This window comes from Nicotiana tomentosiformis, chromosome 6, assembly GCF_000390325.3.
Source record: "Nicotiana tomentosiformis chromosome 6, ASM39032v3, whole genome shotgun sequence".
Classification (NCBI taxonomy): domain Eukaryota; kingdom Viridiplantae; phylum Streptophyta; class Magnoliopsida; order Solanales; family Solanaceae; genus Nicotiana; species Nicotiana tomentosiformis.
The window spans coordinates 101640357-101654729 of record NC_090817.1 but is presented as its reverse complement, the minus strand read 5'-3'; the positions used below and the strand labels follow the sequence as shown (position 1 = coordinate 101654729).

Here is a 14373-nt window from a genome sequence, read left to right as displayed (position 1 = left end):
TGAGGTCGCCGGCGAAGTCGCGTTCGAGGTCTGTTCGAGTTTCCAACGTCGCCAAGATTCTTTGGTTGAAGGCGAGGTTCCGCTCGAGAACTCCATATGATGGTCCTATAGGCAGCAACTTGTTTCATTTTTTTTTTATGGAAAAACATCTTAAGGTTCTATTCTCTCACCTTTGTTCTGCTGGTTATTTTAATGAAAATGCCTGAAACTTCACTTTTATTTGTGTCAATAACTTGGGTATGAGATTGAATTGATTTCTTATACTATTTGTTGGGTTTCATTTGGTTGTTAATTTTCCTTGCTGATTAGTTACTTGATTAGCAGAGTAATAGAATGTGTTCTGTAGTATAGCATCCTGGCTTTGTTTATTTGTTAAAAGTTGCAATTGAAGACTAAGTATACCATTTGGTTTAACTGAATGCAAAGAGCCATGGACATTAGCTAACTATTTGGCATTTGATATTGGACTGTGGGTTTGGGCTCGATTTTAAGAGATGCAGATTTTATTTTATCTTTTAAAATTGGCTATCAACTCCATAGCAATAAATTCATAACTTAGGACATCTCTTATAAATTAATAGATATCCATAATTCTATAAACTCTTACCCTTATAATAATCTCAAATTAGCTTTAGGAAAATAATTCATGAACAATAGTAGCTTGCTTTAGACGCGATTAATAATAAATAATCGTGACTATGGGCACGGTTCCCGTGACATAATCATGATGCATAATTCCAAACTCAAGTGCGTGTTTCACGCGACTTGACCACAACAATAATAAAAATAAGCACGTCGTAAATTGCGAGTGCATTTCATGTGGCGCGGTTTGCAACGTGTGCCAAAATGACAAGTGTACGACATAGTGACTTATTCCAGAAATAATTTCATAAATAATTAAAAGCGGTTAAAAAGTTAAAGATGCACAATAGGTTTCAAATATGTAATAAATCAGATAATTAGGTCAATTATTAATAGTTGAGCGACCGTGCTAAAATCACAGAACTCGGGAGTGCCTCACACCTTCTCCCGGGTTAACAGAATTCCTTACCCGGTCTTCTGTGTTCGCGGACCGTAAAAATAGAGTCAATTTCCTCGATTTGGGATTTTTAAAAAAAACCGGTGACTTGGGACACCATAAATTATTCCAAGTGGCGACTCTGAATAAATAAATAATCCCATTTCGTTTAATGTCACTTTAATTGGAAAAACTCCCCTATCCCCCATCCGTTCGGGAAAAAGGAGGTGTGACAAATTGTATACTTCAAAACGATACAATACAATACAATACTATACGATACATTATGAAATGATAAATAACAACCATCTAAACAAGCTGTAAGTTTGGTGCTCCCTTGAGATTCAAAGGTGAAAATGTTGCGGCCAAACGCATACGCAACTATACGCGGTCGTCAAGTAATAAAGTGATAAGATAGACTGTCGCACCCACAAAGACTTGTTATCAACTATTAACTAAATTAGACTATTCTAATTATCTAGGCAAGAATTAATCCAAGAAGTATTTGACTCTAAGCTAATTAAAATAAAAAGAAAGCAAATAATAAACTCTACACAAAAGAAGAGCAGATTTTTATGTTATCAATGCGATAAAAACGATTTAGGGTTATGGGCTACCTAAAAATCTTATTGTATTCTTCACTTGAATTAACTAATTAATTCATCTAGTTTATTAGTTGACAAAGTTAATATTCCTCATAAGAATGATTTGTCGATGTCTTACTCACCTATTCAAGCTAACCTAATACATATATGTCTATAGAGTTAGAATCAACAAGAATGCATTTATAATTTTCGTATAATAACCAAGCAAGGCAATAAGCATATGTCTATCCTAACCGCGAATTCATTCCCCGATGCCCGGGTTCAGGAACTTGCTCTACTCGATCCTATATGCAATCTAGAATTCTCACTTTTGAGTTCAATTCTAGATTCATAGATAGTATTTAATTGGTGATCAATCAATCAAATAATTAAGCACAAGATTTTGAATAAATAAACCAATACGATAAATCAAGAAACCAAAATCAATATCCGAATAACAATAGTCATGAAAGAGCCACAACCCTGGAACGTAAAGTTTAGCTCTACATAGATATGGTAGTGGAATAATAATTATACAAAGATAATAAAAATTACTAAGTTTGATGAAAGAAAAGGTAATATCCGACGAACTCCAACCTTCACGGCAGTTTCATGCTCTCTCTTGATTAAAAATTCTGTAAAAATTGTGTTTAAGGACTTTTTATAAGTGTAGAAAAAAGCCTAGATGAAATAATCAAATCCAAATTCAAAAAAGTATACAAAATAACCTTGAATCCAGAACGGTGGGTCGCAACGTGAAACGCGCCAAACTTCTCGCGTTGGGCGTCGCCTCGCGCCGGTTAACGCAAGAAAGTGAGGCCGCGTCGCACCGCCCATCGCTTAGTTTTCGAAAGCTTCGCTGCTTCAACTCTATTGATGCAATGTCCGACTCCAATTATTTGTCATTCCAATTGCATTGTGCCATCAAGAGATTTCCTTCACGTGACCATCTTTTCCAAGGTAATGTCATTACCTATCTTTCTATATTTTTGTTTTGTTTCGTCTCATCATTATGTCATAATGTTCCAATCATTAAATACTCATTAGCTTAGTATTGTATGTAGAAAATACACTTCAAAATAAAAATGATCTATCCAACTAAGTAATTATTGCCGTTCTTGTGCAACCAAACAACACATTGCATATTTTATTGTTAACTATATTATGATGAACAAATATATTTTTATTATTATTCTGCGTAATGCATTACTATCCTAATAATCACGATCTAATTTTTACTAATGCAATGGTGCCCCATCTGACTTACAATTTTGTAATTATAGATACGTACTTGTACAAACATTAGGTGCACAATCCGTATACAAATATACTAGAGTGATTTTGACTGAGTTTATAGTTTCAGTTACTGACCATTATTTATTGTTTAGGATATAACTAGTATTTAAACGAGATATATAAAAGCATCAATAGGTTACAGGAAAATCCTCTATCTCATCTGTCCAAACGTTCTTTTCGTTGGCTGAATCGACAGTCCTTAGCACACGCCAAACAACACTGTTACACTTGAAACCTGATCCGAAACCTATTTGCCATGCCCTGTCACCTTTCTTTATCCTCCCTTTGGCTTCGGAGTAGGCCAAATTGTACCACACTGAGCTGCTTGAAGTGTTTCCGAACCTATAAAGAGTCATTCTTGAAGGTTCCATAAGCACTTCTGAGAGATCAAGATTCTTCTGAAGTTCGTCCAACACCGCTCTCCCCCCTGCGTGAATGCAGAAATGCTCGAACGCCATCTTGAAATCAGGGATATATGCTTTCATTTTCCTTTTAAAGACTTTTCTCACGATTAAGGAGGCGAAAAAGAGGAGCTGCTCGGACATGGGGAGGACTAGAGGGCCAAGAGTTGTGATATTGGTTTTTAAGGCCTCACCAGCAACTGCCATTAAGTCTTTTGACAATGAAATGCCTTTCTTTCCATCCTCATCCTCATCTATGTAGGCACAATTGAATGCTCTGTCATCCGCACCTTTATGTGTGCGGATGACGTGCATCAGTTGATATTTTGAGCGTCGACGATCAGAGGAACGGTTTGACAGAAGAGCAGCAGATGCACCCATTCGAAAAAGACAATTAGGTAAAAGCATTGATTTCATCTTCCCCGAATAGTAGACCGATGAGATTATTTCTGTGCTTGCTATAAGTGCATAAGAGTTGGCTTGCCCCTATTAAGTTATTTCACAAATATATCAGCAATTTTGACCACCAAGAGAGGGAAAAGTATGACATACACCTTAATTAATTTTTAAATCTTAGTGGAACCTTCATAAAAGTGTTTCTGCGCCTTAAATTTATCATATTATGTCTCAATATCTTTTGCTTTTTGGATGACAGCGAGATTTGAACCGGAGACCTCTTGCCTGCTCTGATACCATATTGAATAGTATACTGTCTAATTTAAGAACTCAAGTTGTTGAAGAGAAAACACTTTTAGTTATTTAATTCAATTGTGTCTCAACCTGAAAATTTAGAATGATATGAAGATATACCAACCTGTAAAAGCCGGTTAGCTAGGTCTACAGAAATGAGTCCAGCACTGCAGCCCATGCCACCGAGATTATAGGTAATCACATTGACGCCAAGCTTATAATGGTTGACAATCATCGCAGAAAGAGACGGCGTTGGATTAAACGCACTAGAATTGACGATAACAATCCCAATCTCTCGAATCTTGACTCCGGTTTTCGCCAATAGATCGTCTATGGCACCAATGATAACCATTTTCGCTTCGTTTTGATTAATACTCATGGGAACACTTGATGGGATCTTTGATTCGGCTGGAACGTAAGTCTTTTCACCTAAACCTGATCTCTTCGAGATTTTCTTTATAAAATTTAAACTTTCTTCGTCCAAAATGTCGGACATTTTTTCTATTAAACCTTGTTTAGATGTCATAAAACATTGATGTGGCTTATAACATGCAAAATCGACTAAGTAAACATTTCTTGGACAACTCATGAAGTAAACTGTGGTTAAGAAAACAACAAGAGTTGAAAAAGATTTCAACATGGCGAGATGGTTCATGAGGTTTTCAAGAGTAAAGGTTGAAAGATGAAGTCCGACAACAGCAAGAATTGGCACGATGAGGAGATAAACTGCATTTGATATTAGGTAATGGTATCCAAGTTTTACATATTTGAGTCTAATGGAGAGAAGAAAATTGGGCAGGTTTGACTGGCCTACTTCTCCAGCATTTTCTGCCATTGCTGTTGTAGATCAAGAGAAGAGAATTAGTAAAATAAGAAATTAAGATTGTATGATGAGTTTCCAAGCAAATCAAGGTTCAGAGATTTAAAGAGTGAGAAAGCAGAGTTGTCCACTCTAGGTACCGCCTCCTATTGCAGTAATGTGCCCTTTATTTCCTATAACAGTATCGAAAAGTCAGTTTTGTCATCCATACCTTTTTACGTATCAAATTTTCATTTGCTTAACCTACAATAAAAAAGGCTGTCTCGTGCACGAATCATCTCGCGTGAATGCAGGGTTCAGAGAAAATCCGCACCCTAAGCGAGTTTGATGTATGCAGCCTACCATTTTGCTTAACATGCAACATTTATATTAAATTAATGAAATTAAACACCTTGCTCAAATTATACCCCTATATGTGTCGAAAGAAAGTTATACTCATCATAAGAAATTAAGCTAACGACAATTTTTACTTGTATGAAACGATAGCAGATTTTATAGAATTTACGCAAAAAAGAAATTCTTTGAAAATTGGCTAATGTTTGGATACATAAAATTCAGCTAAGTCATGGGATAAAATGTACATCTTTACAAAAATATTTATTTGAAAAACTAACAGAGGAAATTTTTATTTGAAGAATTGTACTTGAAAAGTGTGAATTTTGACCACTTATTAGTACCTTTTTGCTTCTCTCTTAGTCCAAAAGTATTGATTTATGTTCCTAACACTAAAAAAAATGTGTAAATTGCAGGAATATTGAAAATTCGGGCTCCCGTGATTAAATCCGGCTAAAAAGAAGTGTTTCGACTCACAAGGCAAGAAGGGGCGCATGACATAAGAAGTGCGGTCCGCAAAGGTATTTCTGCGGTCACAGAACAAGTGGAGAAGCACATAAGACTTTTAGCACATGTGCGGGCTGCACGTGAATTGTACGGCCGCAGAACAAGGTCCGCACTAATAAAGAATCCAAAATTCACAGAGTGTGCAAATGACCAAGACTTGAAGCCTTGCCTAAACTGCGGACCGCACAAGAATTGTGCGTCCGCAGAAGATGCATTGCAACCGGAGAACAAATTGTGCGGCTGCAGAATCCAAGTCCTTGCAAGCTGAAGCAATCTGCGGACCGCACATGGAATTGTGCGGTCGCAGAACTCCCGAGAGATATTTTTGTCAGCGAATTTTGGGCCACTATAAATAGACGAAAATCACATTTTTAGGTCAAAAATTCGAAGTTTGAGCTGCTCTAGCCGTTGTATTTTTCTATTTTAGGAAGTTTGTGACTATTTTGGGATTTAAACATCATATTTTATCATTTTAATCTTATATTATGAGTTTAATTAGTATTTTTTTCTTTTTGTTTTCTTTTCTCACTATGAGTAGCTAGACTCTTACTAGGGTTGTGACCCAACCCTAGTATGTAAACCTTATGAGTATTTAATTTAATGTTTGTTTATGATTTGGTGTTGATTATTTAGCCTTGTTTATGCTTTAATTTAAGAATTAATAGTTGCAAATATTGATTCATGTCTATTTGACATGGTTCTTACTTGAGAAAGAGGTTCCGAGACTAGAAAAATTTGGTTAACTAGAAATTGGGCTAATTAAGGGTTTGATTAGTCTAATTAAAGGGTTTGAACTAGAGATAGTGAGAACCCGACTTGAGCTCATATCAACTATTTAGTTTGATACCCATTTGGGCTTGAGAAAGCCAAATTGGAAAAAATCATTCTATGACCGAGAGGTATTGAGTGAGTAACTTAGAGTTGAGAGCTATAATACACCCCGATCAATAAAATAAGTTTTAACGTATTTAACCTATTAGGCGAACACCTAGGTTAAGATCATATCCCTAGACTTTTTAACCATTTGAAAAAACAACAAAAACAATCATTCGCTTTCTAGTTTCTTCTCTTTAGCTTATAATTGTTAGAGTTAATTTAGAAGTAGTGATCAAAACTCTTTGTTTGAAAGTGCAATTTAGTTGTTCCATTTGCTCTCGTCAAGTGTATACTTCTAACACCCATATTAAACTTTCAGTGAAAATCGACCCCGACTCTTGTTGGATACTATTCTTCCAACGACCGTTTCCGCTCACTATTGAGTGCGGATTGGACGTGGATCAGTACTTCCAAAGAGATTTCTAGGGTGAGCACTAGTGTGGCTCACGTGAATTGCCTAGAGATGCTTTAGGACCATACAAGCCAGATAAAATTCATATGCCAACTCTCAGACACCGTACGTTAATTCTACAATGGTTAGCTATATTTGTGTACATTTTGTAGGTTTTGCTCCCAATTTAGAGCTGTGTAGTAAAGATATTGTGGAGGTGAAAAACAAAATTTGTATAAGGGTACATAAGGTAGCAGTGTGGATTGGAATTTTGGGTTTAGAAGTTACCATATGTTCTGATCTCAGCATAGGCCTTTTATTTTTGTGGAGGTTAGGTCTACGCCCACCTCTTAATTATTTGTACTTGTGTTTGTCTATCAATATAATTATAGGGATCGTCTTAGCCAAACCTCTCGTCACCCCAGGTCTAGTAACTTGGGCGCTGGCTTCAATTAAAACAAGAATAACTTTTAAATCAAGATTATGTTAACGGAATTCAGAGAGAAGGATATAACTTTTAAATCAAGATTATTGCATTGTTCTAAATTGGTACTATAGCACTCACCATTTTAATGTTGCTGCATAACTAACTATGGTCTCTACCGTGAACGAAACATTTTTTAAAATTCATTTCATACCTCAAGCGTAATTAGGATTAAAAAATTAAATAATTCATGTTAAAATGAGGGGTTTCCAATAAATTTTCTCTTGAAATAAATCCAAATAATTTTACCTATTAAGCCTTTATACTAGTTACCCAAAACAATCTTGTGTAACGTGTTCAGTTGTATCTTTATGTGTACATTTTGTATAGGTAAGAAAAGGGGCGAATTTGATACTGAAAGTAATATGAAACACACTTTGATAATGTAGAACTCAAAATAAATTTTACCTTCAAATCATATTCAACTAATGATGAGATAACAAGGAGTAGAATGTCTTAATTTAAAGTTGACAAAATAATTTAATTTTTTAATACAAAGTCAGAGATACAATACGATTTTACGCACGATTTAAAGGGTTTATGAGGGGGAATTTAAGATATATATGCCTTGTACCTAATAGCTTCTGCCTGTTTTTTTGCTGCAACGCTTTTGGCCCATCAATAATTAAGTAGGCAATGCTAGTGAGGCATTTAAGGCATTAGGCATGCTTGAAGGGTAAACTACATCAAAACCGAAACTTTGCACTTCAAAGTTTCTGTTTTCACTACAATTTCTTAATCTTATCTGCCTTCTTCGTTTTTGTTTTAGTTGCACCCTCTTTCTACCCGCAAAATAATACGTGGACTAAAGGTTTTTTTCAATTAAAGTGACAAAATTGAATAGAGATTATTTTATTTACAGAGTCGCTATTTGGAATTGATTTTGTTGGTGTTCCAAGTCACCTTTTATTTGAATCCCTAGTCAAAGGAAGATTTGACTCTATTATTATTAGTCGGCGAAAACAAAGTCCGAGTAAGGAATTCTGTTAACCGGGGAGAAGGTGTATCGCATTCCCCGAGTCCCGTAATTCTAGCACGGTCGCTTTTATTGACTAAAATTGGCTTGAATTAATTTTGGATAAAGTGTATTTTATTAGCCTTGAATTACTATCGTCAAATGCCCGCTTAAAAATTAATAATTAAATTTTATTAATTTTGCCTTGGAGCGTGTAAGCACACAAGGTCTTTATTTAATTATATATACTAAAACAAGATACGTGTCGGTACACATGGTTTAAATGTAATTAATCACCGAAGAGCATAATTTATTAAACAAAGGTCAAGGAGCGAGAATGCACACGCGGCCTTTTTTATTAATTACATGGACCAATGATCGTGTATGAGCACATGGTCAATATTTGAAACACACCTAAAATTGCCTAGCGTTTGATTATTTTATTAGAAGTGATTGAGTTACTAAATTATCTATTCAAGAGGCAAGGATATGACATTGAAATTATCTAACTAAATATGATATCAAACGTAGACAAACTCGTTATTGTTATTATTTCATGGTGTTGGACTAGTTGAATGATTGGTTGAAGAAAATAAGCCAGCTTTGTTATTAAAAAAAAAAGGGCAAACTCTTGAATTTTATTGGTATTGGACTGCTGCAATTTTTGTATACAAAATGGGCCATCTAAAATGAATCTATTTGGCCCAATTAGCTATATAAAGAAAATGGGCAGCTTTGTTGTTAAGGAAAAATGGGCCAGTTTTGAAAACAAGAATAGACTAGCAGGTTAACCCATTTGCCCAATCATATTAATTTTAATTAACACTGTGGCTCAATAGCTTAACAACTAACCAAAAGCCCATTATGCATCATACATTGTTGTCACATAACTTATGAGATAATTTTTGTTTTTCTTTAAACGAAACTAAAAGAAATTAGAAAAAAATAGTAAAATCAAGAACAACATTTAAAAAGTGATTAAGTAAAGAAATATGAAAATTAGGAACAACAAGCATTCAGATAACGAAAAACTAACCACAACAGAAACCTTACGACTAAAACAGTAAAGTAATAAGAAATAGACCTTTATGCAATCTTCTAAAACTTTACGGTGAAAAGAACGGCAAAAACTTAAACCAAACAAAATTCTTTGTTTATTAGCCTACTACAAGGTCTTTATATAACTTTTATATTTTTAAGTGAAATACTACCATTACTCAAGAAACACTACTTGAAAACTAACATTGGGAAAGCTATTAAGCTAAATAAATAAATAAAAAAGAATTAAACAAAGTCATAGATTTAATACTTAAACCACGAGATTTGATTTCAAGGTTACACTTTGACATCCGTCCATATTGAAGATGCACATATAATCTAAATATGTTCAACTTTTCATCATCTGTTATTAAAGAAAAAGAGCCTGCATTACAAATATTTAGAAGGTTACCTGAAGAGCTGAAAATAAATACAACAGGGGATGAATTGAAGCTCAGCAATAGAAAACAACAGAGAACAACAACAAAATCAACAGAAATCCAGCAGCAAATCGTGTTTAAACAGCCCGAAAACTTTAGAGAAGAAACCTAGAACTAACTCTAAAGAAGACTTCTACTTTTCTAAAAGTTTGCACTCTAAGATTCACTCACAAAACAAAATTTTTTAGCTTACTAAAATATTCATCTGGTGATTTTTTGTTCAACCATATGTGTGTTCAAGCAACTCTCAAGATCTCTGCAAGTGTAAGATAGAGTCCCTGAAGTGAAGAAATAGCAGCCCCTTAAATAGGTAAATAAAGTCCCCTTTTTGGGCCAGATTTTAGTTCACCAAAAATCTGTCCAAAAACTGACTTTGTGTGCTAAACACTGTTCAAGATCTGTCCCCAAAATTGAAAGGACAGCCTGAAAATCTGTCGTGTCAGAAGCAAGGAGAAAACAAATGTCATTTCAGCCACCCTACTAGTAAAAGTAGGCTACTATTACCCTATTTTATGATAAAATAGCATAAACTTCAGATTTTAACCATCAAGAACAAACTACTTGCTCAACACAAAATAAAAAATGAACAACTATGAACTGACAAAGCATAAACGAGACTAAAAACGTAATTGAACTAAGTATTCAAACCAACTTGATTGGAATGAATTCGATTTTTACAAACTAATTACTAAACAAATAACTAAATTCACAAACTAAATGCTCAAACCAGAACGAGCATCGTTAACAATCAGACAACTAAATAATCGACAAACTAAGTGAATGATTTAGCTAATACACTAAAGATCATGTTTAGATCAATAACAATCTAACAAATCACTAAACTAAATAGAGATAACTAATTAAATAAATCTAACTTGAAACTCTAATTAACAAGAAACAACCAAAACAGAAAAATTAAAAATCAGAAACTAATCTATTAATATAAAAAATCAGAAATTAATTAAAGAGATGACGATTATACCTAACGAGTATGCTTGAAGCTGTTCGAGCCACGAGAAGACGCCGGAGATGCTAAAAGGCGACTGCCTGACTCCGAAATGCACGTTTCTTTCGGGTAGATGCTAGAACGAAATGAGTTTCAGCATCTCGCCAAAAAAAATGAGTGTCTTTGAGTCGAAAAATAGCTAAGATGGGGTTTTGGGGCATTTTGGCGGTGGTGAGGCAGTGGAGCCGCGGCGGGTAATGGGCAGCGGGCCGGCGGCGACGGGGTTTTAGAGGGTGAAATGGGTAGGAAAAGATAGGTCTCGTGGAGCTCTATCCATTCATGTATGTGTTGTAGGGTGATGTTGGCCGGAGCTTCATGAATTTGAGCCAAAAAGTGGTGGCTAAAGTTTCCTAGATCTAAAATTCAAGGAGTTTGAGGGGGTTTTGAAGGAATTGGTTTGGAGATATGGGAAGAGGAGGTTGTGGAGAATACATGGTGTTAATTTGGAGGTGTCTGGAGGTGGTCCGCCACCGATGGGTGATTTCCGGCGGCGGCGGCGGAGAGAAGAAAGAGAGAGAAGAGAGAAAGAGTTATGGGGGGAAATGAGGGAATTTTTCAGTTTTTTGAGGCTTTAAATACCTCTTGAGAGATTAAATATGGACCATTAGATCAAGGGGTGATCAATGGGTGAGATTTGATCTTGGGTCACTTAATGAAACAACGTAGTTTTGAGGCAAAACTACGTCGTTTCAGACCCTTTCAAGGGCAGCCCCTTATCTTGCACTTTTGGCCACTTTCTCTTTCAAATTTGGCCCAATTTCTTTCTTAATCCTACTTATTAAACTAAATTTATACAAACAAATAAATTAATTAAGTAACTTATTCAAATGATCAATTAACTAGATTAATTTATCAATTGAATAGTTAGTCAATTCCTAAAATGCACAAATAAAGAAAGAACTATTTTTTGATATTTTTATGATAGAAAATATGCAATCAAAGACACAAAAATTGGAAAAAATAATTAAAGTAACAAAACACTAATGACTTTAGGAGGTGTTAAAACAGTACAAAAATTAGGTATTCACAGTTTTTATACTTGAAAGAATATATAAAATTATAACTACACAAGTAGAAGTTATTTACATGTTTAAAACTAATATAATTCCGCAAATTAAATCAAATGTGCATAGACAAACGTGTTAATTGCGATTAGAGATGAAGTTTATAATAATTATATTGGATTCAATTGAATCCAATATTGGGAAATATTACTAAATTTTAACAAATATTACATATTGAACCCATAATTTAAAATACACTATCTAATGCTAAGAACCTTAAAAAGTAAACCATCTAATTTAAATCTGTGGACGTGCTTCTGATTGCAATATCTAGACAAATACTTAACCATTCACGGGGGCGGAGCTAGCTTTAAAGTTACAGGTTCGGCCGAATCGAGTAACATTGATCTAATTTTATATTTGTCTTAAGAAATTTATTTAATATACGTACGAATTATCAATTTAGAACCTAATAAGTTAAAAGAGCAAGAATATGAAACTTATAAGCTTCAAATCCTTTCTCTAATCGACTCACCGAGTATATTTTGGGATAATACACACGAACTGCCTTCAAGTAATCCTATTTATTTTCTTGGATGTTTTCTTGAGTGTTTGGCTTGTGAGTGAAAAAACATTTAGCAAAAGATTGATATTGATATATAAATATTTGTTGGGGCAAGTAATATGAAGTAAAACTTGAAATGTTTATAGAATAACCTGGCATACACCAACAAATGAGAAAATTTTCTTCTCCTTTTTAAAGATAGTTTTCATAAGCCAACTTAGAAAAAAAATATCACCTGTAGTTGAGTGTTCTTTCCATTGCTGTCGGATTATTCCCGCATTTACAGCTTGGTATGCTTTAATTCCTAAAAGAAAGAAGAAACTTGGCAATAGGCACTTGCTATTAACTAAGTGATAACTAATATAATTGTCAACTCTTGCAAGTTGCATCCGCCTGAGTTTAATGAGAACACCGACGGTTCAAAGTAGAGTGGCTAACTTCATATATAAGGGGTCTTAGTACTTTGATATATTACTACAATTTGTTTTTTGCTCCAAAACCTAACTCTTAAATTAATCTTACTAAGATCTGGTCGTGCTTACCCCTTAAAGATAGCCACTATGATCTTACTCAACATATCCAATCCATAGGCTTGTAATGGTTAGGGTTCGTTTGGTTGGTGGGATAAGGGATTATATGCAGCATAATTTTATTTTGTTGTTGGTTGAATTTTTGAATCCGAGATTAACAATTTCGAGATTAATTTATATCACAATTGTGATATTATTGTTGGGTTTAAGCTTCTTAGAGCTTAAAAGAGAGCGAATGGAAAATGGAGGGAAAAATAAAATTTTGATTTTACCTTCTTGACAAAGGGACATTATCCCATATTGGAGGAGAAAAAGACTTTTGATGGGTATATATACAATTGCTCTTCTTCTAGCTCTTAAAGAGTTAAGAAGAAGGCAAGCCTCGCGTCGTCGGGACATTGTCCTATGTTGGAGGAGAAAAGGACTTTTGATGGGTATATATATATAATTGTTCTTCTTCTAGCTCTTAAAGAGTGAAAAAGAAGGCAAACCTCGCGACGTCGTCGTCGCTCGGATTCGACTTCGGCTTCGGATTGATTGATTTTTTGGACCAAATTTATTTGTTAATATTAACGCAATATTAATTGCTCCAAATTAGACTGTTCATAAAACGATAATTCAGTTTTCCTTCGAATACAGTATACCAACAAGCTTAAGTAACTTAATTTATTTTTCTTTATTCATCTTATATTCTGATTGTGGGAGACTAACTACTCTCAATTTGGAGACTAAAATCTTCGAATTTTCTACTCCTTGGTTTACATTACGAGATTAAAATCTCTGTGATTTTCTACTCGTTTTGTATTCAGTTTGAAGAAATAAAATCTTCACCGTGGTTGGCTCTACGAGCAATGTTGCTACTTCCAGCCGTTCTGTGCCACCACCGGCTCCGGCGGAAAAGCCAGAGAAATTTTCCGTGAATGATTTCAAAGTTTGCAACAGAAGATGTTCTTCTATTTGACTATTTTGAGTCTACAGAAGTTCATCACGGAGGACGTTTTGGTTCTGCAGGAAACAACTCTTGACAATGAACGTTTCATAGTGACTAAGGCATGGAAGCACTCAGATTTCTTGTGCAAGAATTACATTCTTAGCGGACTGGAGGATGATCTTTACAACGTCTATAGTAATGCAGAAACTTCTAAAGTACTATGGGATGCATTGGATAAAAAGTATAAAATTGAGGATGCCGGTTAAAAGAATTTTGTTGCAGCAAAGTTTTTAGACTATAAGATGGTAGACATCAAGCATGTCATTACCTAAGTTCAAGAGCTGCAAGTTATAATTCACGATCTCTTTCCTAAAGGTTTGGTCATCAATGAGGCATTTCAAGTTGCAACAATGATTGAGAAGTTGCCTCGTTTATGGAGGGACTTTCAAAACTACTTGAAAAACAAGTGCAGGGAGATGAAACTCGAAGATCTCATCGTTCGAT

The 14373-nt window shown here is 34.8% G+C and overlaps 1 protein-coding gene and 2 long non-coding RNA genes across 3 annotated transcripts; 1 reads left to right on the top strand and 2 right to left on the bottom strand.

Moving 5' to 3' along the window:
• The first annotated feature begins 2421 nt into the window (after positions 1–2421).
• On the top strand, positions 2422–6263 carry LOC117273481 (uncharacterized). Its single transcript, XR_011408768.1, has 2 exons — positions 2422–2562; positions 5559–6263. It is a non-coding gene; the product is annotated as an uncharacterized lncRNA (long non-coding RNA).
• Positions 2765–4923, bottom strand: LOC104120559 (3-ketoacyl-CoA synthase 2-like). The gene is made up of 2 exons (XM_009632354.4): positions 4114–4923; positions 2765–3785 (listed from the first exon to the last, which is right to left on the bottom strand). Exons 1-2 carry the CDS (start codon positions 4822–4824, stop codon positions 3027–3029), a joined length of 1470 nt encoding a protein of 489 aa, XP_009630649.1. The 5' UTR covers positions 4825–4923; the 3' UTR covers positions 2765–3026.
• A 3474-nt stretch (positions 6264–9737) lies between the features above and the next one.
• On the bottom strand, positions 9738–12907 carry LOC117273482 (uncharacterized). The gene is made up of 2 exons (XR_011408767.1): positions 12644–12907; positions 9738–9778 (listed from the first exon to the last, which is right to left on the bottom strand). It is a non-coding gene; the product is annotated as an uncharacterized lncRNA (long non-coding RNA).
• Between the last annotated feature and the right edge of the window lie 1466 nt (positions 12908–14373).

What these genes read in the sequence shown, in the direction of transcription:
- LOC104120559 (XM_009632354.4), bottom strand. Translation starts at nt 4,824, where the DNA reads ATGGCAGAAAATGCTGGAGAAGTAGGCCAGTCAAACCTGCCCAATTTT. An exon ending in TAGCTAACCGGCTTTTACAG is followed by an intron (nt 3,786 to 4,113) that starts GTTGGTATATCT and finishes ATAACTTAATAG; the next exon opens with GGGCAAGCCAACTCTTATGC.